The 24895-nt window shown below is 45.8% G+C and overlaps 2 protein-coding genes across 6 annotated transcripts in view; both read right to left on the bottom strand.

The window, feature by feature from the left end:
- Positions 1 to 331: 331 nt before the first annotated feature.
- LOC112228659 (myelin proteolipid protein) lies at positions 332 to 5829 on the bottom strand. Of its 2 annotated transcripts, none has more exons than XM_024394170.2 (7): positions 5692 to 5829; positions 3205 to 3391; positions 2814 to 2970; positions 2306 to 2483; positions 2111 to 2184; positions 1878 to 1943; positions 332 to 1358 (listed from the first exon to the last, which is right to left on the bottom strand). In XM_024394170.2, the coding sequence occupies exons 1-7, from the start codon at positions 5693 to 5695 to the stop codon at positions 1284 to 1286; spliced, it is 741 nt and encodes a 246-aa protein (XP_024249938.1). In that variant the 5' UTR covers positions 5696 to 5829; the 3' UTR covers positions 332 to 1283. The 2 variants fall into 2 exon arrangements, with proteins under 2 accessions (XP_024249938.1, XP_024249937.1); XM_024394169.2 differs by lacking the exon at positions 5692 to 5829 and adding an exon at positions 3785 to 4028.
- Positions 5830 to 7112: 1283 nt separating this feature from the next.
- LOC112228660 (neuroligin-3) overlaps positions 7113 to 24895 on the bottom strand; it is a 34300-nt gene continuing 16517 nt past the window's right edge. For all 4 annotated transcript variants that reach the window (XM_024394171.2, XM_024394172.2, XM_024394174.2 and 1 more), the window contains 2 exons: positions 10576 to 11365; positions 7113 to 8967 (listed from right to left, as the gene is read on the bottom strand). In XM_024394171.2, the coding sequence (XP_024249939.1) occupies positions 8127 to 8967; positions 10576 to 11365 (1631 nt within the window). In that variant the 3' untranslated portion in view covers positions 7113 to 8126. The remainder of the gene's footprint in view (positions 8968 to 10575; positions 11366 to 24895) is intronic.

Here is a 24895-nt window from a genome sequence, read left to right as displayed (position 1 = left end):
TTGGAGTCAACTTGGGCCATCATTCCTGTGGAATGCTTGACACCTTGGTAGTCCATACCCCAACGAAATGAGGCTGTTCTGAGGGCAACTTAATATTAGGAAGGTGTTCCTGATGTTTTGAATACTCATTGTATATCTGTAATAAAAAAAACACATGTAAATAGTTTGACAGTTTCCATCATTTATGTCAACATATTTGAACTGTGAATAAAATATGAATAACATTTTACTGCTGTAATATATTGCTGTGCATTATATTACCCAAATGGACAACCTCACTGGAAGTTTCGTTTTACAATGACAATGAAATGAAGCACAATATTTGAATACCTTGGGTTTAAAATGGCTTTGATTAAGTTTAATTGCTCAATTCAAAATCAACACAGCAACCCTGTGGTTTAAAAGCAGAGAGCATTAATACACGTGGAGAATGAAAACGAGTTATCTTAGAACTTTAGCACCTCCACAGAATTGGGTTTCCTTTCACCCTCCACACGGTAATCGTGTAAAAAGACAAACAATACATACTTATACATAAAGAGTGAGTGCAAAAAAAGATGCCATAAGTCCTTTGACACACTTAGACAAGAGAGACTCTCACATTTCACTTGAATGTACAGCACTTTGGCACATTCAGCTGTTTGCTTTGGTTACAGTAACGGACAGCTCATTTACATACACAATCTAAAGCAAAAGCAGCTAGATCATGTTCACTATCTATATAGATATCAGTAAGCGAGGGGACTGGGGTGTAATTCTTAGTTCTGATAAGCATGGAGAGCAGTCATCTCTTTCAGTCACTCAGATTTAGAGGGCTGAATGGAGTCCACATAACACAATCTGACAATCATGTCAGGGACACTTCATAAAAGCAAAAAAAGTATAATTGCAAACCAAAACCAGAGACGCTACATCCAATGTAAAAGAAAAGGAGCAACAGACATCAGAGAGTCATCTTCCTGGACTGAGAACCGAGGGGATAAGACTGGTGAGCAGGAGGATGGGAGGGGCTCGAAGTTATGATGACCAGGGGGAGGGGCTTGAAGTTATGATGCCCAGGAGTTCTATTCATCTCTTAGGCTGTTGTCGAAGTGATAAATCAGATGGTCAAGATGAACCATGTGTCAGTTAGCAGAGCCCTCCAGGGAAGCAGCCAGCAGTAGGTAGGGGAATCAGGCTGCAGGCGTGTCTGAGGGGATGGATGAATGTTCAGTAGTGTGATGTGTAACGGCTCTCCTCAGGCCCAGTCTATGGGCGGATGAAGACGTGACAGGGCACCGTTTTTAACAGCGCAGCCCTTTTCTGCCCAGGAACCGCAGCACTGCATAGTTATAGGTGGTAGCTACCACATACAGAAACTAAAGAGAGAGAAAGATGGAGAGAGAGAAGGAGAGCGGGACAAAAGAGAAGAGTTTTAAAACATTTAAAAAAAGGTTTTCACAAAAGTGCAGCTGCATTCAGACAACATGTCAATTATTCAATAGCCTATAGGGCATCACAAGATGATCTCTTTTTTTGTGTGCACACATTTATCACTCGCTTAGGTGCCCCTACAGTAGGCCTATAGAATACTCTAAGTCAGTTCTCTAGGGATTGGTTCGCTTTTCTATTATGACCTAGCTGGTCTTATCACCTTAATCATTGTTGAAAATCAATAAATATTTACTGTGCTGATGGACAGTATGATAAGATTGTTCTATTTCTCTGAATTGTATGTTTCTCTGCCAAAGAACCTTAAAATGAACCCCCATACCTCTCTGGTGGTATGCCTAAAACTAACCCAGTTGGAGCTGCAAAATCAAGTCATACTCTGAACCTAAACAAAGATGGTGACAAACCCCATAGACTCATAAGTCTGGGTGGACATTCTTACTCACCAGAGCCAAGAGAGCAATCCCTGCACCAGCAAAGGCAGCGATGTATAGGTCATAGGTGACAAAGAACTGCAGAGAGAATAAAAGGTTTCTTAAATAGTAATGCATTGTACATTGATTTGCTATTCAGAATAATAATTTTGCTGTGTGTTTTGTGGGTTTATGAAAGGTTACATAACCCAGAAACACACCAATTCTTTCAAAGCAGTTTTAAGACAACGCAAACAGTAACTCACCTCTTTTGTTTTGCAAATGGATGCCAAGGTCATTCCACAAGCTTTCCCTGGCATTGCATTCCAAGGCAGCAGACCTAATGAGAAGCTTGTCTCATTAATGTGAAATTAAAAACTGTACATTTTAAATGTAAAAAATAAATAAAATAAATACTAACATACGGTGGCCCGGCTAGCTCAATCATAAGCTAAACGTACCATACTGCCGAGCATCCATGCAGATCCAGCCGTGCTGGTTGATGCTAGGTGTCGTCTCAGCCAGGATGTTGATGTTGTGGCAGGTCTGTGCCATATTAAAGAAGAAGAAGACGGGTATGGCTGTGAAGGCAAACACCGCCAGCCAGATCACTGCCAAGACGTATGTCACAATGATGAACTGTGGAGCAGCAAGCAGAGCCGGTCACAGGAAGTTATTGGTCAAACTCCAGGGGGGATACAGGATGTGACATAACATGTCCTATAAGGCTTCATTACTGCAGTCATACAACACTATAGAGGGTAAATACTCTAACAGGAGCCTAATATCCCTGAGGCAATACAACAGGGATTCATGGATAATTAACCTATGGATAATTATCTATTAATTGTTTTTGGATTAATTCTCAACCAGTGGCTAGATTACAAGCTAGAGTAGGCTATAGTGCCAATATTCTTTTAGCAATCTAATGTCATTCCCTCTCTCTCTCCTCCCTTCCTCCATCCTCACCGTCAGACTAAGGCAGCGGCCACATCTGGTGCTCCGGAACTCTCCGAAGGTCTGCTTGACAGCGCTGGTGGTGTAGAATCCCTCGGCCAGCAGCAGGATGCAGTAGAGGAAGAAGAAAGAGGCCAGGCCATAGATCACGTACTGGAAGTACTTGATACTGGGAGACAAGGACAGGTCATAATAAGGAAAGGTCGGAGATTCCATGGTGACAAAAGGTGCTATTGAGAGGTGTTTTCTCTTAACCTATCATAAGGAAGGGTTACCAATACTACTACTACTGCTGCAAGAGCCTTTGCATTTCTGTTGCTTGATTTGCACAACCTATCTATAAATACAAACAATTCAATTCGGTTATTGCACTTAAACAGAAAAGTTTTAAAGAGTCACTCACAACGAGGCCAGGATAGCATAGTCTTGTATGTTACGAGCGAAGTAAGTCTCGACGAGCACCTCTGTGTTTGCCAGTGCCTCGTGCCCACAGCCACAGAACAGTGCCATGCCGGTGAAGCAGAGCAGAGTGGAAACCAGGGACGGGTAGGGCACTGCCCCCAGGCATCGGATACAGCAATCATAACAACCTGGTGAGGGGGCATAATACATCAACACACTGGCGGCACACACCAACACACAGCACATCTACGACACAGTCCAGACATCTCTCAGTCACCCTGCTTGGGGAGCTGTTAAACAGAAAGACTCCACTGCTTCTGCCAAAATTCCAACAACACCCACTATCAACTTCCATCAACAGGCATGAAAGCAACAGAAAAATTACAGCGAAAAACAACAGCGAAACCAAGTGCAGTGTATCCAATCAAACAATGTTAAAGTGTCTATACAAAACCAGCCGCCACTGACTTCACAGCATTCTCATACACTTCCTCCAATGTAAGCTGTGCTGGGGAAGCAGATAACAAACATCCAGACTGTTAATGGCTGTATTGATATAGGAATCAGAGAAAGAGATGCACCTAGGGCTTTGCAAAGCCAAGGCTGTCTGACCGGAAACATCTGTTCCTTTCGATCTTGTGCTCCTCAACAACAAGCAAAGAGTTTATGAATCAGTGATGCTAAAGGCTCAGCTGCAGGATATTTTCACCAAAAAACTGCTCTGTCTGCAATGGTTTCATCCGTGTGTAAAAGCTCCTCAGCTCCAGCCAACGCCTCACAGCTCATCCCCTCTACTCTCTAGAGTTCATCCCTCTTTCTCCACCAACCGCCATCCACCACAGGCGTCACCAGGACAGGAGGGAGGGGAGAGAGAGGAGAGAAAGGAGAGGGCACTGAAGGATGGGTTCCAGGGGCCTTGAGAGAGAGCCTGTCTTTGTGGCGGGAGACACAATGCCCTTTGTCTTAGCTAGGAGTGGAGGAGAACAAAGGCCAGTGATGTCAAACAAACAAAGACCACACTAGCACCACCACACACACACCAACAATCTAATAAACAAGCCATGAGCATCTGGGCGGGTGGCGCGGGGGTCAGGGGAGTTTCTCCACCACCAGGATTCTCACAGTATCACTGGCAATGTCAGTACTATGCGCCCAGGCCAGCCTACGGCTACAGCTGGCTGGGACTGGTACCATGGCACTGAATGAGTTTCTATGTCAGCAGGGGGTGGGGACCGTAGTTCAAGTGTTCAAGGGTGGGAGGAAGCACAATAAATGGGAGCGGGAACTGAAATATCTTCACAACAACAACCATGTTGCTCATTAAAGTTGTATGATCTATAAACCCCATTCGAGAAGGGCCAACAGTGTCCTGATCATACATAATAAATGACTGAGCTGCGGCAAATGTTCCACGCAGACTAAACATTCCTGTAATCTTAAGGTTTGTGTGATTTTAGTGAGTAGGAATGAACAGAGGATATAAATTAAACAAACTGTCATTTAAAGAAAAACAGCAACAGCTTGGAGGTTGTTTGAGTCTCTGGAAACTATATAGGCCACAGACACCCCCTCTTCAGCTGTGCTCTGAAACACCAGTTAGAATGACAAATGTGCCATGATAACCCATGAATAAAATCACAGCACAGACATTACCAGAATGCATTGAAGGATCATACCAAGCCAATTCTTTACTACATACTAAATCTGAATTAACTTTAGTGTAGAGAAAGTATTTTTTTTTTGACGGAATAGTAGTGATGGAAGAATAGCCGGCTTAAACTTGTCTCCAGAGTCAGATGGAAGGCGTGTAACAAAGGATTTCATGCAAATTTGCTAATTATGCCCTGCACAGTGTGGGAGTGTGAAAGCCTTTGACACGATCGACCTTGCATGACCTCTGTGTTGCCTACGCTGGTCATCTGTCTATCTGAACCCTAATTAGTTCAAGCCACCTTTCAAAAAAACCTTTCACAGATATAAGCTGTGTGAGAGAGGTGGTTTGATTAACATTTGAACATAATTGATATATGGTTATATTGAATTTATTTGAATAACATGTTTTATGTTCAAGAAATGTCAATTAAAATGAGTAACGAGTATCAATAAGCTTGGCTGATCAAAACTGACTGTTTAGTCTACAATACTACATATGTATTCCTTTATCTAGGTGTTACCTGGAATCAAATTCTATCAATCCTGCCTACGCTTCCAATGTTGCGATATTACCAATGTTGTGTTATAATATGAATAACCCATGAGGTACCCACAAGTGGACATCATAATATTATCAGACAATCATATAATACAATCAACTTGCAATAAAACCAGTAATTATCACAATATTAATGAAGGCTTCAAATTATTCTCCAGTGAAGGAACACAAACTTCTCAGAAAAATTATATTTCAAAAGTAGATTAATCATATTCCATAGACCAACTTTTAAGATATTAATAGAAAATATGAAAGACTCATTAGATGACCACTTACCCATGTTCAGAGAGAAGTATGGGGTTATTGAGGTTTGGCTTGGCGGCTTTGTGACTGTGATATGAGGATATGAGAAGTTATTCCCCACCACTCCTATATGAATCTGACTTGCGCTTTTGTCTAACCAACAATAGACAGACCACCAGCTCACAGAGCCAGATCTTAAAGACACAAAGTCCCTTTTCAGCCATTGACCATCACTAATACAGCCCTGGGTTCAACATTAGGGACAGTGCAGCGTTCCAAGGCCCTAATGAGTTTACACTTGCATTTCAATCACTCTCATGCATACCAAGTTCACACAAAACACAAAGACTCTCTGAACAATTGTATTAGTATAATATATAATTTCCCAATGTTTTTGAGCATACAATATAGCTCACTATTTGAATTATTTTAGACAGTCATTATTGCTCATCTTTATCAAGGGTGTCAATAATTTCAGACCCCACTGTAAGCGTGATCATCATGTGTGCTGGATGCCTGTTGGAAATGTATTCAGTTCATTCTCTCTCATTGGCCAGGCTATTCGTGGTCTGCATAGTATCTGTGCTGCCTGTCTGAGGCACGTAAAGGTCGCCATATGGTCAGTTAAAGCAGACGCTGGCTGGTGGGTGCGTTTGACTCTTCAGAAAACATAGAGATATGAAGAATATACAGACAAAGGAGCAAAACAAAAAGCAGACCATGTAAATGCCACTGGACTGACATTGAGGAAGTAGACTAACAAGGGGACATTGAGGGCTGGGTCCAGCTGCTGCTCCTTCATCACTGACCCAGTTGATGTCAAAGCCCTTACAATGTTCCCAGTGTGCAGTAGGAGAAAACAACACACTGTCTTTTTGGAGTGTGCCTGTACCCTCTTATCTTCCTTGGCTTTCCTCCTTTACAGCCCATGACCATCATACGGCTACAAATGTATCATAATAACATCTGATCTCCACTGGGCCCAGTCAAAATGGGGTATTGCCCTGCCGATGCCCAAAATCTAAGATGAATGTTTTTCTTTGTTTGCGGTTGAAGAATCCTGTTGATACTGTATGTAATACAATTTAATAAGATTGGCCATCTAGCCACATCTGACTCATTATAACGATGATGTATTATTTTGACAAGACGACCACTCCGTTCCAAACAAATCTTTAAAAATAAGCCCATTGATATTAATCTACGATTGTATCCAGGAAAGCCAGGTGATAGTAATTCTAAGAGGGATGTGTATTCTCCCAGAATAACACCGTGAAGCCCATTACATTCAAAAGAGCCTCTTATAGTAATGCTTGAAAACATTTTATGCAAAATCTGTGTTTTCTGTAAGTGGGATGAAGCGCTTGGGGGAAATTCAGCTTGCTTAGTCTGTAATTGTTTGTATAAACTATGTCAATACTTTCATATTCATATAAACAAACAAACAATTTAAAAAAAGTGCTGGTCTAAGTTTATTGTGTACAAACAAGCCAATGGAATCATATCAGTTGGTTAGAGTATGTGCCATCTTAAGCTATTGTCTTTTTATAATAAAGCAGGAGTTGTATTCCCACAACGTGTTCAGCAAAATAAGACACAGTTAACTGAAAATGAACAAAGACACTTAGACAGACGAGCATAGATCAGAGTACAACACTAAATATGATGAAAGCCAATACTTCAAACAAAATGTCAAACAAATTTCTTAACAATTTACAGCTTTACATTACACTTCAGAGTGTAAACACACACGCGGGCACACGCACGCACATACTGTATATAGGGGTGATATATTGTTCATATTCAAATAGAAATATTATTGGATAAATGTTATACTTTTACTACAAATTGTAATCAATGTTGTAGTAAAGGTTCAAATGATCACAGTCACAGTAACATAGTATTTCTGCAATTCTTTAGTCAGTAAAAAATACCCTTTTAAGTTGAGTTTAACATGAGGAATATGTATAAAATTGCTTAATAACACCGATTTTCTGCTTTTTACAAATGTTATTTCAGTCAGTGATGAGTCCAGATGACACTTGTTCCACACAGAAGATCAAAACAGATATCATAGGAAGAAAAAAGCTTCCCGTACAAATCCAACTGTACAAACATTATGCTGAGGTCGTACAAGAGAAAGTTCCCAAAAATGTTACCATCAAAAGACAATGGGAAATAAAAAGCACTTCTCATTTTAACCAGCTCACAAGTCTTGAAATTGATGATTAAAAAAATGACACTGCTTATAGACCTCCCTCTATGAGGAGAGGAGGCAGTAGTATATTGGCGGCGATTCTGCACCATTTGACCAGGAAAAGCTTTGCATGGCTCTTGCAGTATGAACATAAACTAATCCCAACCCAACTACTGTTTGTATTAATTCATGTACAGCACAGCTCGCCCCTCAGCTCACCTCTACAATCTCTGTCGACTGTGGTCTGTATATCTTCTGTCCCAGGCTAGGTCTAGACCCGGGTGGTGGAGTGGGAGTGGGGCAGGACGGTGGAGTTGTACCCGGCTGGGAAGGTGCTGTAGGGGTGCATGTTGGGCAGGCCCATCAGGGAGTTGGGGATCATTGTGATGTTGTTTGGCGTCATCAGGGGGATGTCGTCTGGTGAGCGGCGCAGGGTCAGGGTGTAGTCCATGTTGGGGGAGAGGTGCAGGGGGTCGTGTAGGTCAGGGAGGTCGTGGAGGTCATGCAGGGTGTCACACTGGTTCATCTGGCTGCACTGGGTCATCTGATGGGACAGGCTCTCGTCGGTGGTGGTGTGGCTCACGTCGTTGCCGTTGCTCTGCCGCTGGGGGCTGGCCTGGTGGGGGCCACCGTGGCCACCCTGCCGGCTGCGCTTGTCCTTACGGTAGTAGAGCGCTGCGAAAGCCAGCACATTGAGGAACAGCAGCGAGGCACCCACAGCGATGGTGACACTCAGCTCAGTAGAGTAATCTCTGGGGTTAGCCACGATCAGAGGACCCGTCTCCTCCCCATCACTGCTGTGGGCCGTGGAGACAGGTGGACGCTTGGTGGTGCCGGTTCTCTTGCCGTTGGAGTTGGTGGTGTCCTGGGGAGGTACCTTGGTGGTGGTGGAGGTGTAATGGAACATGTCATGGAGGTTATACAGGTGGGGCACCAGGTGCTTCCAGAAGGCTACCTTGGTGGCGCGGTAGTGGTCGCGGATGCGAGGCTTCAGGCCGATGTGCAGGTACAGCTGGTCATGGGGGTTGTACTTGGACCAGGCCACCTCCTCAAAGCGGTTGGCCTTGGTATGGATGAACTTAGTGTCCTGGGGCACTGGCTTGTTGGGGTCACTGCAGACATGCAATGAAGACAGGGGTCAAAGACAGGGCATCATTGATAACATACATAGAGAAGTTATTCTTTCAATTGCTTCATTATGGGAGATGTCAACTAGCCTCGCAAAGCCGGTGATCCCGCAAGCTTTCATTAAACGCTGCACGGATATCCATTCAGCGTTTAATGTAAGATCGCGAGAACGGCAGCTTTGCGAGGCTAGATGTCAACAGGCAGGTTTTGCTGGTCAAAGCCAGTTGTAAGCTGACAAGACTGGTTGATGTACATAATGTCACAGTCTTTTTTCAAGTGCTAAGCATTCCCTACATCAGGGATGGGCAACTTTGATAGGGGTGGGGGCCACAAAAAAAACTCTGAACTCTTCTTGAGGGGCCGCAGCGGCTCTGCATACCCACATCCATACCCACACATGCAGTCAGAGCTGGTCCTAGCCTTTTGAGGCGCGGAAGTGAAATTGCGTGTAAAACACCTTGTGAGCAAATCATTTTAGCAGCCCCCGTGTTGACAGTAGTGAGAAAAAAACTAAGTTGTAGAGTACATTTCCTGCAATTCTACACATTTTGTCATGGGGCAGAGGGGAAAAATTGCAGTTTTACAGTTAATTTCCTGCAACTATACATATGTTGCTATAGGGTGGAGAGAAATGTTTGCAGTTTTGAATATGAGATCTGAGTGAGAGTGATTAACAAAATCAATGGGGGGCCACCGGTCGGTAATTCGACCATGATTACTACAAGTTTAGAAAACTGGTTAGACTAATTTACCAATCAATTTTAAAAAAATCCTGACTCAGGCAAATTGAGGCAATGTCAGTGATTGATGCACAACCAAAATTCGAGATTGCACCTTGTGTATTCTGCTGTTCTAACTCTCAACAGTAAGTTGAGACCCCGCCAGTTGCCCATCCCTGCCCTACATCTTTAATTTCAGCCCATCTAAAACCCTCTTTCTACTGAGCATCTGTGTCTACATCAGTGTTTACTGTAACATTTTTATAGAGACTAATTCCCGTTTTCTGCTGTGACTTAAGCAGAGGTGTAATGCAGCAAGGCTCCATTTTAAGATACATGTGAAGTGTGTCTATATGTCTATAAATATTGGTTATTCTGCACAGGCTTCAATACAGTATAGAATATGATTAGGACAACTCTTTCCATCTATCATTTATAGCATTTCTTAGGCAAATACAGACACAAATGGGAAATATGAAATAATGACCCCATCCTTTTACTATACAAGCATACCACAATCAAGACTGGATTCTGTCTGACCAGGTCTCGGGGTGCTGTACTGACCTGTCTGACCAGGTCTCGGGGTGCCGTACTGACCTGTCTGACCAGGTCTCGGGTGCCGTACTGACCTGTCTGACCAGGTCTCGGGGTGCCGTACTGACCTGTCTGACCAGGTCTCGGGGTGCCGTACTGACCTGTCTGACCAGATCTCGGGGTGCTGTACTGACCCTGTGAGTCTGACCAGATCTCGGGGTGCTGTACTGACCTGTGAGTCTGACCAGATCTCGGGGTGCTGTACTGACCTGTGAGTCTGACCAGGCCTCGGGGTGCTGTACTGACCTGTCTTACCAGGTCTCGCGGTGCTGTACTCACCCACTCTTGGCAAAGTTGGTCCAGTAAGTCATCACCACAGCGCTGAGCATGATGTCATTCCTGGAGAAGTTGCAGGGGAACAGGTCAGTGGCTCCCACCATGGGGATGCCAAACACATAGGGCACCTCGTCCCCGTGGGCTGAGTCCGACCACACAGGCTTCATCAGGCTCTGGCAGTGGTGGTAGAAGGCGTAGAAGTATGTAGGCGAGCCGTAGCGGGCGTGCAGGTCAGCCGTCACCACCGAGGGCTCCACCCACTGATGGTCAGTGAACAGGGCGACTAACGTCTTCCTCCTGGTGTCTGGGTTGTCCCTGTCAGCCCAGTCCGTGTACATGAACTTGATGGTCTCCCTCAGAGTGTCCTTCCCCTCCGGGTAGCCATACAGGCTGTCCACGAAGTCCGACACGGCGAAGTCAAAGTCGCTGCCGGACACACCATCCTCCAGGTCCACCACATTCTCCACGAAACGCAGTCCCTCCCCCTGGTTAACGCCCAGCATGATGTCATAGTTGAGGAACTCGCCCTGCTCCATCAGGATCTCGGGGTCGTCGGGGATGACGTCGCCGTCAATGACGGGGCCGAAGGCTACGTGGTAGCGGGCTGGCTGGATGTCCTGCTCCACCAGCTCTCTGGCACTCTTCTTCTGCAGGCAGGACACCATGTCCAGGGTGTCCAGCACGTTGCAGCCCACCCTCTCAGCCAGCATGCGGGTGTACTTGACAGGCTGGTAGTTGACGGCCCAGCTGGACAGGGCTGAGCCACTCTGGATGATGGCTCTGTGAAACAGGCCTGGGGAGATCATGGCACAGACAGACAAACACAGATCAGATGAGTGCTGTCTGGTCAACAACCATCTGATACAGAACATTTGTAGGCCTGCAGTTTAACATATTGTTAGCTTCATAGGATCTCTCTAGGTTCTGATGATGTCAATTTTTACCAGAGTTTTTTGTGCTTACTGCACAGTTTTATCTGCAATGGTGAGAAACAAACCTCATCAACATCCCTTTTTAAAATCATAAAAATGTAATTTAGGTCTGTTCAATCTGTGCATCTCAGTTAATTGTCATTTTCCTTAAAATGTCAGATAAGTCCTTAAATAATATAAATGGAGAGGATGGAACTCTGAAAATCGGATTTATTCTAATTGATACAGTGTGTAATTCACAATTAAAAATAATGCTTAGTAAGTGGTGGATATGTAACATTGGCTACGCTAAAAAGGGATTTGAATGAATTAAACTCACTCAACACAAAGGGATCATATTTGCATACAAATTTGAGGAAACTCATCTGTGAGAGCACTGCTTTTGGGAAAGAGGAAAATTCAGTGACTCCACACAGTAGCCTTGTTGAAAATCTCTCTCTCTCCCTCTCTATGTTCAAAAATCAATACTACATCAGGGAGGATAGCAACTGATAATGTAATGAACTTCCAATAACGGAATAAACATTCTGAACACATAACGTAAAAATGTTTTTACCGATGTGTTGATTATTACATTATAGAGTGGGTAAAAAGATAACATTAACATGCAGTGTTAGCTGTGCCACTAAATCACATTTTTATTCTTCACATACACATGGTTAGCAGATGTTCAAATCAAATCAAATTTTATTTGTCACATACACATGGTTAGCAGATGTTAATGCGAGTGTAGCGAAATGCTTGTGCTTCTAGTTCCGACAATGCAGTAATAACCAACAAGTAATCTAACTAACAATTCCAAAACTACTGTCTTATACACAGTGTAAGGGGATAAAGAATATGTACATAAGGATATATGAATGAGTGATGGTGTTAATGCGAGTGCAGCGAAATGCTAGAAATCCTGGTTTGAGTCCAGGCTCTGTCGCAGCCGGCCGCGACCGGGAGACCCATGGGGCGGCGCACAATTGGCCCCGGCGTCGTCTGGGTTAAGGGAGGGTTTGGCAGGCAGGGATGTTCTTGTCCCATCGCGCTCTAGCGACTCCTGTGGTGGGCCGGGCACAATGCATGGTGACACGGTTGCCAGGTGTTTCCGCCTACACATTGGTGTGGCTGGCCTCCGGGTTAAGCCGCCATTGTGTCATGAAGCAGTGCGGCTTGGCTGGGTTGTGTTTCGGAGGACGCTTATCTCTCAACCGTCGCCTCTCCCGAGTCCGTACGGGAGTTGCAGCGATGAGAAAAGACTAACTACCAATTGGATACCACAAAATTGGGGAGAAAAAGGGGTTAAAGTAATATTCCCTTTTTTCCAGTAACAGCTGACTGCACACTGTCATGGAAAATTAGACATACTATGCTGTTTTTAACCAGGCCTCTCCTCCTGGTTACACTAGTTACTATATCCCCCGCGCATCCCGCAAAGGCGGAGGTGTTGCTAACATTTACGATAGCAAATGTATTTTTATTACTGCGTTTTCGTCTTTTGAGCTTCTAGTCATGAAATCTATGCAGCCTACTCAATCACTTTTTATAGCTACTGTTTACAGGCATCCTGGGCCGTATACAGCGTTCCTCACTGAGTTCCTTTGGGACTTTGTAGTCATAGCAGATCATATTCAAATTTTTGGTGACTTTAATATTCACATGGAAAGTCCACAGACCCACTCCAAAAGGCTTTCTGAGCCATCATCGACTTGAAAAGTGGGTTTTGTCCAACATGTCTCCGGACCTACTCATTGCCATACTCTGGACCTAGTTTTGTCCCGTGGAATAAATATTGTGGATCTTAATGTTTTTCCTTAATCCTGGACAATCGGACCACCATTTTATTATGTTTGCAATTGCAACAAATAATCTGCTCAGACCCCAACCAAAGATCACCAAAAGCCATGCTATAAATGCTCAGACAACCCAAAGATTCCTAGACTCCCTCCACCTACCCAAGGATGTCAGAGTACAAAAATTGGTTAACCACCTAACTGAGGAACTAAATGTAACCTTGCGTAATACCCTAGATGCAGGTGCACTGGGCACCCTTAAAAACAAAAAACATTTGTCATAACTAACTTCCTAGGGCCTCTCGGGTGGCGCAGTGGTCTAAGGCACTGCATCGCTGTGCCACCAGAGACCCTGGGTTCGAGCCCAGGCTCTGTCGCAGCCAGCCACGACCGGGAGGTCCATGGGGCGACACACAATTGGCATAGCGTCGTCTGGGTTAGGGAGGGTTTGGCCAGTAGGGATATCCTTGTCTCATTGTGCACTAGCGACTCATGGCAGGCCGGGCGCATTGCACACTAACCAGGTCGCTAGGTGCACAGTGTTTCCTCCAACACATTGGTGCGACTGGCTTCCGGGTTGGCTGCGCGCTGTGTTAAGAAGCAGTGCGGCTTGGTTGGGTTGCGTTTCAGAGGACGCATGACTCCCAACCTTCACCTGCAGCGATGAGACAAGACAGTAACTACTAACAATTGGATACTATGAAATTGGGGAGAGAAAGGGGGTAAAAATAATTTAAGAAAAAAAAGAAACTAGCTCCCTGGTATACAGAAAATATGGACCGGAAATGGCACTACACCAAACTGGAAGTCTTCCGATTAGCTTGGAAAGACTGTACAAACTTAATTGAGGAGAATAAAAACAATCCAAAATGTATTTTTGATACTGTCGCAAAGCTAACTAAAAAGCAGCATTTCCCAAGAGAGGATGGCTTTCACTTCAGCAGTGATAAATTCATGAACATATTAGACGAAAAGATCATAATCATTAGAAAGCAAAATCACAGACTCCTCATTAAATCTTAGTAATTTCTCCAAAGCTCAGTTGTCCTGTGTCTGCACAACACTGCCAGGACCTAGGATCAAGGGAAACACTCACATTTTTTAATACTATATCTCTTGACACATTGATGAAAATAGTCATGGCCTCTAAACCTTCAAGCTGCATACTGGACCCTATTCCAACTAAACTACTGAAAGAGATGCTTCCTGTAACGGTTCTCTTGTGGTGAAGGAGAGTCGGACCAAAATGCAGCGTGTAGATTGCGATCCATGTTTAATCAAACAAACGTAACACGAATACACACAAAACACTACAAAACAATAAACGTAACGAAAACCGAAACAGCCTATACTTGTGTCAACTAACACAGCGACAGGAACAAAGACACTAAGGACAATCACCCACACCAAACTCAAAGAATATGGCTGCCTAAATATGGTTCCCAATCAGAGACAACGATAAACACCTGCCTCTGATTGAGAACCACTTCAGACAGCCATAGACTTATCTAGAACACCCCACTAGCTACAATCCCCCATATATACACACCACATACAAAAACCCATGCCACACCCTGGCCTGACCAAATAAATAAAGATAAACACAAAATACTTCGACCAGGGTGTGACAGAACCCCCCCCCCCTAAGGTGCGGACTCCCGAACGCACCTCAAAACAAATAGGGAGGGTCCGGGTGGGCGTCCGTCCATGGTGGCGGCTCCGGCGAGGGACGTGGACCCCACTCAATTAATGTCTTAGTCCCCTCTCCTCGCGTCCCTGGATAGTCCACCCTCGCCGCCAACCATGGCCTAGTAGTCCTCACCCAGAAACCCACTGGACTGAGGAGCAGATCGGGACTGAGGGGCAGCTTGGGACTGAGGGGAAGCTCGGGACTGAGGGGAAGCTCAGGAGTGAGAGGAAGCTCAGGAGTGAGAGGAAGCTCAGGCATGTAGATAAATCTACCAGATCCTGGCTGGCTGGTGGTTTCGGCAGATCCTGGCTGACTGGCAGATCCCGGCTGATCCTGGCTGACTGGCAGATCCCGGCTGACTGGCAGATCCTGGCTGACTGGCGGATCCTGGCAGATCCTGGCTGACTGGCGGATCCTGGCAGATCCTGGCTGACTGGCGGATCCTGGCAGATCCTGGCCGACTGGCGGATCCTGGCAGATCCTGGCCGACTGGCGGATCCTGGCAGATCCTGGCTGACTGGCGGATCCTGGCAGATCCTGGCCGACTGGCGGATCCTGGCCGACTGGCGGATCCTGGCTGACTGGCGGATCTGGAAGAGTCTGGTTGACTAGCGGATCTGGAAGAGTCTGGTTGACTGGCAGATCTGGAAGAGTCTGGCTGACTGGCAGATCTGGAAGAGTCTGGCTGACTGGCAGATCTGGAAGAGTCTGGCTGACTGGCAGATCTGGAAGAGTCTGGCTGACTGGCAGATCTGGAAGAGTCTGGCTGACTGGCAGATCTGGAAGAGTCTGGCTGACTGGCAGATCTGGAAGAGTCTGGTTGACTGGCAGATCTGGAAGAGTCTGGTTGACTGGCAGATCTGGAAGAGTCTGGTTGACTGGCAGATCTGGAAGAGTCTGGTTGACTGGCAGATCTGGAAGAGTCTGGCTGACTGGCAGATCTGGAAGAGTCTGGTTGACTGGCGGATCTGGAAGAGTCTGGTTGACTAGCAGATCTGGAAGGGTCTGGCTGACTGGCGGATCTGGAGTCTGGCTGACTGGCAGATCTGGAAGAGTCTGGCTGACTGGCAGATCTGGAAGAGTCTGGCTGACTGGCGGATCCTGGCAGACTGAAAGATCTGGCTGCTCCATGCTGACTGGCGGCTCTGGCTGCTCCACGCTGACTGGCGGCTCTGGCTGCTCCATGTAGGCTGACAGCTCTGGCGGCTTCTTACAGACTGGCAGCTCCTTGCAGACTGGCAGCTCCTTGCAGACTGGCAGCTCCGTGCAGACTGGCAGCTCCTTGCAGACTGGCAACTCCTTGCAGACTGACAACTCCTTGCAGACTGACAGCTCCTTGCAGACTGACAGCTCTGGCTGCTCCATGCAGACTGACATCTCTGGCTGCTTCATGCAGACTGACAGCTCTGACTGCTCCATGCAGACTGACAGTTCTGGCTGCTTCATGCAAACTGACAGTTCTGGCTGCTCCATGCAGACTGACAGCTCTGGCTGCTTCATGCAGACTGACAGCTCTGGCTGCTTGATGCAGACTGGCAGCTCTGGCTGCGCTGAACAGGCGGGAGACTCCGGCAGCGCTGTAGAGGAGGAAGGCTCTGGCTGCGCTGAACAGGCGGGAGACTCCTACAGCGCTGTGTCGGAGGAAGGCTCTGGCTGCGCTGAACAGGCGGGAGACTCCGGCAGCGCTGGAGATGAGGAAAGCTCTAACAGCGCTAGATAGGCGGGAGACTCCGGCAGCGCAGGAGAGGAGAAAGGCTCCGACAGCGCTGGAGAGGCGAGGCGCACTGTAGGCCTGATGCTGGTACTGGTGGTACTGGACCGAGGACACGCACAGGAAGCCTGGTGCTAAGGGGAGCTGCTACCGGAGGGCTGGGGTGTGGAGGTGGTACTGGATAGACCGGACCGTGCAGGCGCACTGGAGCTCTTGAGCACCGAGCCTGCCCAACCTTACCTGGCTCGATGCCCACTCTAGCCCGGCCGATCCGAGGAGCTGGAATCAACCACCGAGCCATACCTCACCGGGCTATGCACCCGCACTGGGGACACCGTGCGCACCACTGCATAACACGGTGCCTGCCCGGTCTCTAGCCCCCGGTAAGCACAGGGAGTTTGCGCAGGTCTCCTACCTGGCGTAGCCATACTCCCTGTGAGGCCCCCCAAGATTTTTTGGGGGCTGACTCCCGGGCTTCCATCCGCTCTGCCGTGCTAGCTCCTCATAATGCCGCCTCTCTGCTTTTGCTGCCTCCAGCTCGGCTTTGGGGCGACAATAATCTCCAGGCTGATCCCAGGGTCCTTTACCGTCCAGTTCCTCCTCCCATGTCCATTTCTCCAGGTGGTGCAACCTCTCCCACTGTAGCTGCTGCTGCTCCTGCTGCTGCTGCCTCTGTTGCCTCTTCTCCTGTTTCACCTTTGGGCGGCTACACTCCCCTGGTTTAGCCCAGGGTCCTCTCCCGTCGAGGATCTCCTCCCATGTCCAGAAATCCTTCTTACGCATCTCCTCTTTGGGCTGCTCCTGCCTGTTGACACGCTGCTTGGTCCGTTTGTGGTGGGTGATTCTGTAACGGTTCTCTTGTGGTGAAGGAGAGTCGGACCAAAATGCAGCGTGTAGATTAGATCCATGTTTAATCAAACAAACGTAACACGAATACACACAAAACACTACAAAACAATAAACGTAACGAAAACCGAAACAGCCTATACTTGTGTCAACTAACACAGCGATAGGAACAAAGACACTAAGGACAATCACCCACACCAAACTCAAAGAATATGGCTGCCTAAATATGGTTCCCAATCAGAGACAACGATAAACACCTGCCTCTGATTGAGAACCACTTCAGACAGCCATAGACTTATCTAGAACACCCCACTAGCTACAATCCCCCATATATACACACCACATACAAAAACCCATGCCACACCCTGGCCTGACCAAATACATGAAGATAAACACAAACTACTTCGACCAGGGCGTGACACTTCCTGTGCTTGGCCCTCCTATGTTGAACAAAATAAACGTCTCCCTGTCCACTGGATGTGTACCAAACTCGCTAAAAGTGGTAGTATTAAAGGCTCTCTTGAAAAAGCCAAACCTTGACCCAGAAAATATATTTTTAATTAAAAAAATAAAAATAGGCTTAGAAAGAATCTCCCATTACTCCAAAAAACAAATGAAAAGCTGTTGCGCAGCAACTCACTGCCTTCCTGAAGACAATGTATACGAAACACTTCAGTCTGGTTTTAGACCCCATCATGGCACAGAGACTGCACTCGTGAAGGTGGTAAATTACCTTTTAAAAGCTCTCTCTTTTGACTAACATACCAAGACTGTTTCAAGGACAGCTTTTTTAAAATCAATATAACATTGTAAAAATCAGAAACTTTGTCCAACAATTATGCTGAAAAATGAATGCTTTTGTCACTTCTAGATTAGACTACTGCAAGGCTATCCGGATAAAACTTCAGTCAGTACTAAACACAGCTGCTAGAATCTTGACTAGAACCCCAAAATTGGATCATGTTGCTCCAGTGCTAGCCTAGGGCTGATTTCAAGGTTTTACTGCTAATCTACAAAGCATTACATGGGCTTGCTCCTACCCATCTATTCGATTTGGTCCTGCCATACATATCTACACGTACACTGCAGTCACAAGACGCAGGCCTCCTTACTGTCCCTAGAATTTCTAAGCAAACAGCTGGAGGCAGGGCTTTCAACTATAGAGCTCTATTTGTATGTAATGGTCTGCCTATCCATGTGAAAGACGCAGACTTGATCTTAACCTTTAAGTCTTTATTGAAGACTCATCTCTTCAGTAGGTCCTATGATTGAGTGTAGTCTGGCCCAGGGGCGTGAAGGTGAACGGAAAGGCACGGGAGCGACGAACTGCCCTTGCTGTCTCTGCCTGGCCGGTTCCCCTCTCCACTGGGATTCTCTACCTCTTACCCTATTACGGGGGCTGAGTCACTGGCTTACTGGTGCTTTTCCATGCCGTCCCTAGGTGGGTTGAGTCACTGACGTGATCTTCCGGTTCAGGTTGGTGCCATGGGGGAGATCTTTGTGGGCTATACTCGGCCTTGTCTCAGGGTAGTATTTCATGTTTGAAGATATCCCTTTAGTGGTGTGGGGGCAGTGCTTTGGCCTAATGGGTGGGGTTATATCCTGCCTGGTTGTCCAGGGGTATAGTCGGACGGGGCCACAGTGTCTCCCGACCCCTCCTGTCTCAGCCTCCAGTGTTTATGCTGCAATAGTTTGTGTTGGGGGGCTAGGGTCAGTCTGTTATATCTGGAGTATTTCTCCCGTCTTATCCGGTGTCCTGTGTGAATTTAAGTATGCTCCCCCTAATTCACTCACTCAGGCTCATGTCCTGAGCCCTAGGACCATGCCTCAGGACTACCTGGCCTGATGACTTCTTACTGTCCCCAGTCCAATTGGTTGTGCTGCTGCTCCAGTTTCAACTGTTCTGCCTGCGGTTATGAAACCCTGACCTGTTCACCAGATGTGCTACCCTGTCCCGAACCTGCTGTTTTCGACTCTCTTTCTCTACCGCACCTACTGTCCCTAACTCTGAATGATCAGCTATGAAAAGCCTACTGACATTTTTATTTGACCCTGCTGGTCATCTATGAACAGCTTGGCAATGTACTGTTATAATCTCCACCCGGCACAGCCAGCAGAGGACTGGCCACCCCTCAGAGCCTTTTTTCCCCTCTCTAGGTTTATTCCTAGGTTCCTGCCTTACTAAGGAGTTTTTCCTAGCCACCGTGCCTCTACAGCTGCATTGCTTGCTATTTGGGGTTTTAGGCTGGGTTTCTGTATAGCACTTTGTGACATCGGCTGATGTAAAAGGGGCTTTATAAATACATTTGACTGACTTTTTACTTAGAGAATTGGCCATTGTTATATGCTAGTGTTTTATTGGGGTGATGCAGGCTTGTTGTCTTGTGTAACTTAGTTATAAGTCTGGGCGAACAGATAAGAGCCGGATGCGACTGCAGTATGTGACATCCCGTTTGTACTATCTGCAGGAACTCCCATGTGTGGAAAGTTGCAGGAAGGAACAGGCAATGTCAGCTATCTTAATCTACAAAGACAAGCTAAACGCCTTTTATTCACTATGTTCCCCACCCTTGTTTGCACACATCTGCTAACTGCCACATAGAGTTTGGACTCTATCAAAGCTGAGCCAACTCTGTTAATTGAGCCTCAATTCAACACTGTTGAATTGAATCTTCAACACTGTTGAATTGAATCTTCAAGACTGAAGTGCATAGTTAACTGCTCCATATTTGAAAATCTTAAAAGTTGTTGTTTGAAGATTCTGCAGTCTCTCTTCCCTTCGAACAGATCAAATCCCCTACAACACCAAACCACATTCCTGAATCACTAAACCTGACTTTAGCAGTAATATCAAGACTTTCAATCTACATTTTGACCACCAATACACACCCAAAACCCCAGTCAGTCAGTGAATCAATGAGTCTCTCTACATAAATATAAGAGAGCGAGAGATAGCGATTTTCATGGATTTTTGTTGTTGCAAAGTACTTCTAAAAACTCAACTGATATGCATAGTTTTTTAATAGATATAACCCTGCAAACAAAAATGAGTCGTTAGGATGTCCCTGGAACGTCACAAAATGGTAGTCTAAAAGTGGTAAGGACTTTGTGTCATGGTCCCGGGAACGTCTACCCAGGACACGCACAATCAAGTTTCATTACACATCACCCCTTGTTACTGTTGCCAAGGCCCTGATTGGTAATCCACTGATACATTCACATCTTTGTCTTTTGGCAATGTTAGTGACACCCACGCAGGTCAGTAGGTTTTCGCTTACTTTAAAAGGTTATAGATCCATCATTCTCATTGAAAGCAAGTCTAAAAAGTGGTAGATATGTTCTATGTGCTCTATTTCTATGCTTCCTGTTGAGGTTTGTTTGTGCATATTTTACTTACGGTTTTGTACACGAGCGTCAAACAGCTGAAAATACAACATTTTTGGTTAAGGAAAACATTTCACAGTGGTTAAGATGACATCCCGCCGACAGAAACAAACAGCTCTTTGGTATGAAGAAGGGCAGGGGGTGTATGCCTTATGATTAACGACTCATGGTGTAATCACAACAACATAGGTTATATCCTTCCTGTTTGGCCCTGTCCGGGGGTGTCCTCGGATGGGGCCACAGTGTCTCCTGACCCCTCCTGTCTCAGCCTCCAGTATTTATGCTGCAGTAGTTTATGTGTCGGGGGGCTGGGGTCAGTTTGTTATATCTGGAGTACTTCTCCTGTCCTATTCGGTGTCCTGTGTGAATCTAAGTGTGCGTTCTCTAATTCTCTCCTTCTCTCTTTCTTTCTCTCTCTCGGAGGACCTGAGCCCTAGGACCATGCCCCAGGACTACCTGACATGATGACTCCTTGCTGTCCCCAGTCAACTGTTCTGCTGCTGACCGTGCTGCTGCTCCAGTTTCAACTGTTCTGCCTTATTATTATTCGACCATGCTGGTCATTTATGAACATTTGAACATCTTGGCCATGTTCTGTTATAATCTCCACCCGGCACAGCCAGAAGAGGACTGGCCACCCCACATAGCCTGGTTCCTCTCTAGGTTTCTTCCTAGGTTTTGGCCTTTCTAGGGAGTTTTTCCTAGCCACCGTGCTTCTACACCTGCATTGCTTTTTGGGGTTTTAGGCTGGGTTTCTGTACAGCACTTTGAGATATCAGCTGATGTACGAAGGGCTATATAAATACATTTGATTTGATTTGACATACAGGAACTCCAGTAATTTTGTTCACATGACCTAGAATTCCTTACAATGAAATCCCGACCGCATTATCTTCCAAGATAATTATTTTCGATTAGTCACAGCCGTGTATATCCCCCCCAAGCAGATACCTCGTCGGCCCTGAAAGAACTTCACTGGACTCTATGTAAACTGGAAACCATACATCCGGAGGCTGCATTTATTGTAGCTAGGGATTTTAACAAAGCTATCCTAAAATCAATACTCCCTAAATTCTATCAGCATATCAAATGCACGACACGACTGGCAGAATTCTGGATCATTGCTACTCTAACTTCCGCGATGCATACAAAGCCCCTTCCGCGCCCTGTCTTTGGCAAATCTGACCATGAATCCATTTTGTTGCTCCCCGCCTATAGACAGAAACTAAAACAGGAAACGCCCATGCTCAAGTCAATACAACGCTGATCTGACCAATCGGATTACACGCTTCAAGATTGCTACGATCACGGACTGGGGTATGTTCCGGATAGCCTCAGACAACAACATTGATGTATATGCTGACTCTGGGAGCAAGTTTATTAGCAAGTGCATTGGAGATGTCGTACCCGCTGTGACTATTAAAAACTTCCATAACCAGAAACCGTAGATTAAATGCCAGCATTCTCGCAAAACTGAAAGCGTGAACCACCGCTTTTAATCATGGCAAGGCGACCAGAAACATGACCGAATCCAAACAGTGCAGTTATTCCCTCCGCAAACAAGCAAAGCGTCACTATGGAGACAAAGTATAGTTGCAGATTACAAAAAGAAAACCAGCCATGTCTTGGACATCAACGTCTTGCTCCCAGACAAATTAAACAACTTCTTTCCTCACTTTGAGGACAATACAGCGCCACTGACACGGCCCGCTACCAAAGCCTGTGGAATCTCCTTCTCCGTGGCCAACGTAGGTAAAACATTTAAGCGCGTTAACCCTCGCAAGGCTGCCGGCCCAGACGGCATCCCTAGCCACGTTCTCAGAGCATGCGCAGACCAGCTCGCTGGTGTGTTTACAGACACATTCAACCAATCCCTATCCCTGTTGTCCCCACATGCTTCAAGATGGCCACCATTATTCCTGTTTCCAAGAAAGCTAAGGTAACTGAACTAAATTACTATCGCCCCATTGCACGAACTTCTGTCACCATCATTGGTCTAGGGTACCCTACCTGATACCCTAGACCAACTCCAATTTGCTTACCGCCCCAATAGGTCCACTGACGATGCAATCGCCATCACACTGCACATTGTCCTATCCCATCTGGTCAAGCGTAATACCTATGTAAGAATGCTGTTCATTGACTACAGCTCGGCATTCAACACCATAGTACCCTCCAAACTCGTAATTTAGCTTGAGACCCTGGGTCTTGACCCCGCCCTGTGCAACATGGCCCTGGACTTTGATTGGCCGCCTCCAGGTGGTGAAGGTAGGAAACAACATCTCCACCCCGCTGATCCTCAACACTGGGGCCACACAAGGGTGCGTTCTCAGCCTTCTCCTGTACTCCCTGTTCACCCATGACTGCGTGGCCATGCACGCTTCCAACTCAATCATCAAGTTTGCAGACGACACTACAGTGGTAGGCCTGATTACCAACAATGACGAGACAGTCTACAGGGAGGAGGTGAGGGCCATCGGAGTGTGGTGTCAGGAAAATGACTTCTCACTCAACGTCAACAAAACAAAGGAGATGATCCACCACATCAACGGGACAGTAGTGGAGAAGGTGGAAAGTTTTAAGTTCCTTGGCGTACACATCACAGACAAACTGAAATGGTCCACCCACACAGACAGTGTGGTGAAGAAGGCGCAACAGCACCTCTTCAACCTCAGGAGGCTGAAGAAATTTGGCTTGTCATCTAAATCACACAAACTTCGAGAGCATCCTGTCAGGCGGCTGTATCACCGCCTGGTAAGGCAATTGCACCGCCCTCAACCGCAAGGCTTTCCAGAGGGTAGTGCGATCTGCACAACACATCACTGGGACCAAACTACCTGCCCTCCAGGACACCTACAGCACCCGATGTCACAGGAATGGCAAAAAGATCCTCAAGGACATCAACCACCCGAGCCACTGCCTGTTCACCCCGCTACCATCCAGAAGGTGAGGTCAGTACAAGTGCATCAAAGCTGGGCCCGAGAGACTGAAAAACAGCTTCTATCTCAAGGCCATTAGACTGTTAAACAGCCATCGCTGCTGCCAACATACATACTCAAATCTCTGGCCAATTAAAAAGGTATCACTCGTCACCTTAAATAACACCACTTTAATAATGTTTACATAGCCTACATTACTCATCTCATATGTTACATACTGTATTTTATACCATCTACTGCATCTTGCCTATGCCGCACACCATTGCTCATCCATATATTTACATGTACAGTATATCACAAAAGTGAGTACACCCCTCACATTTTTGTAAATATTATATCTTTTATGTGACAACACTGATGAAATGACACTTTGCTACAATGTAAAGTAGTGAGTGTACAGCTTGTATAACAGTGTAAATGTGCTGTCCCCTCAAAATAACTCAACACACAGCCATTAATGTCTAAACCGCTGGCAACAAAAGTGAGTACATCCCTAAGTGAAAATGTCAAAAAAAAATCTCATGTTGTGAGAGGATTCCTCCACTGTTTCAAACAAAGGTATTACGGTTACCATTTCACACCAGAGTGTTCACCATATTTGGACTATCACAGAGAAGTGGTAAGTGTGTGTTGATATAATCTGGTAAAGGGTAATAATGATTGAATAATGTCCTAGATGTAAATTTGGCCGGAGCATCAGGATATTAAAGGTCAGTCAAGAAAACTAACCTCTTCAGTTCCTGGGACAGAGCAACAATGCATCTCACCCAAAAGAGAGAAAATAACTATTGTTCAACTTTGCAACTATTTAAAACAATGTTGCATTATGATAGATAAGGGTTCACCTAAAAGCATTTGTAAGTGCATTTATAAATGGAGGTAAATATTGGCTCACTATTTGGCAAACACTGACCAGTTATTGCACTATTTTGACCAATGTGACAATAATTTGTAAATGTATTAGAAACCATTAATGGTTAAGTAACCGTTAATAACATAATTATAACCCCTTTATAAACCTTTTATAAATGGAACCTTATTGT

This window comes from Oncorhynchus tshawytscha, linkage group LG30, assembly GCF_018296145.1.
Source record: "Oncorhynchus tshawytscha isolate Ot180627B linkage group LG30, Otsh_v2.0, whole genome shotgun sequence".
Taxonomy (NCBI): Eukaryota; Metazoa; Chordata; class Actinopteri; order Salmoniformes; family Salmonidae; genus Oncorhynchus; species Oncorhynchus tshawytscha.
This window is presented reverse-complemented; position numbering and strand designations above follow the sequence as displayed.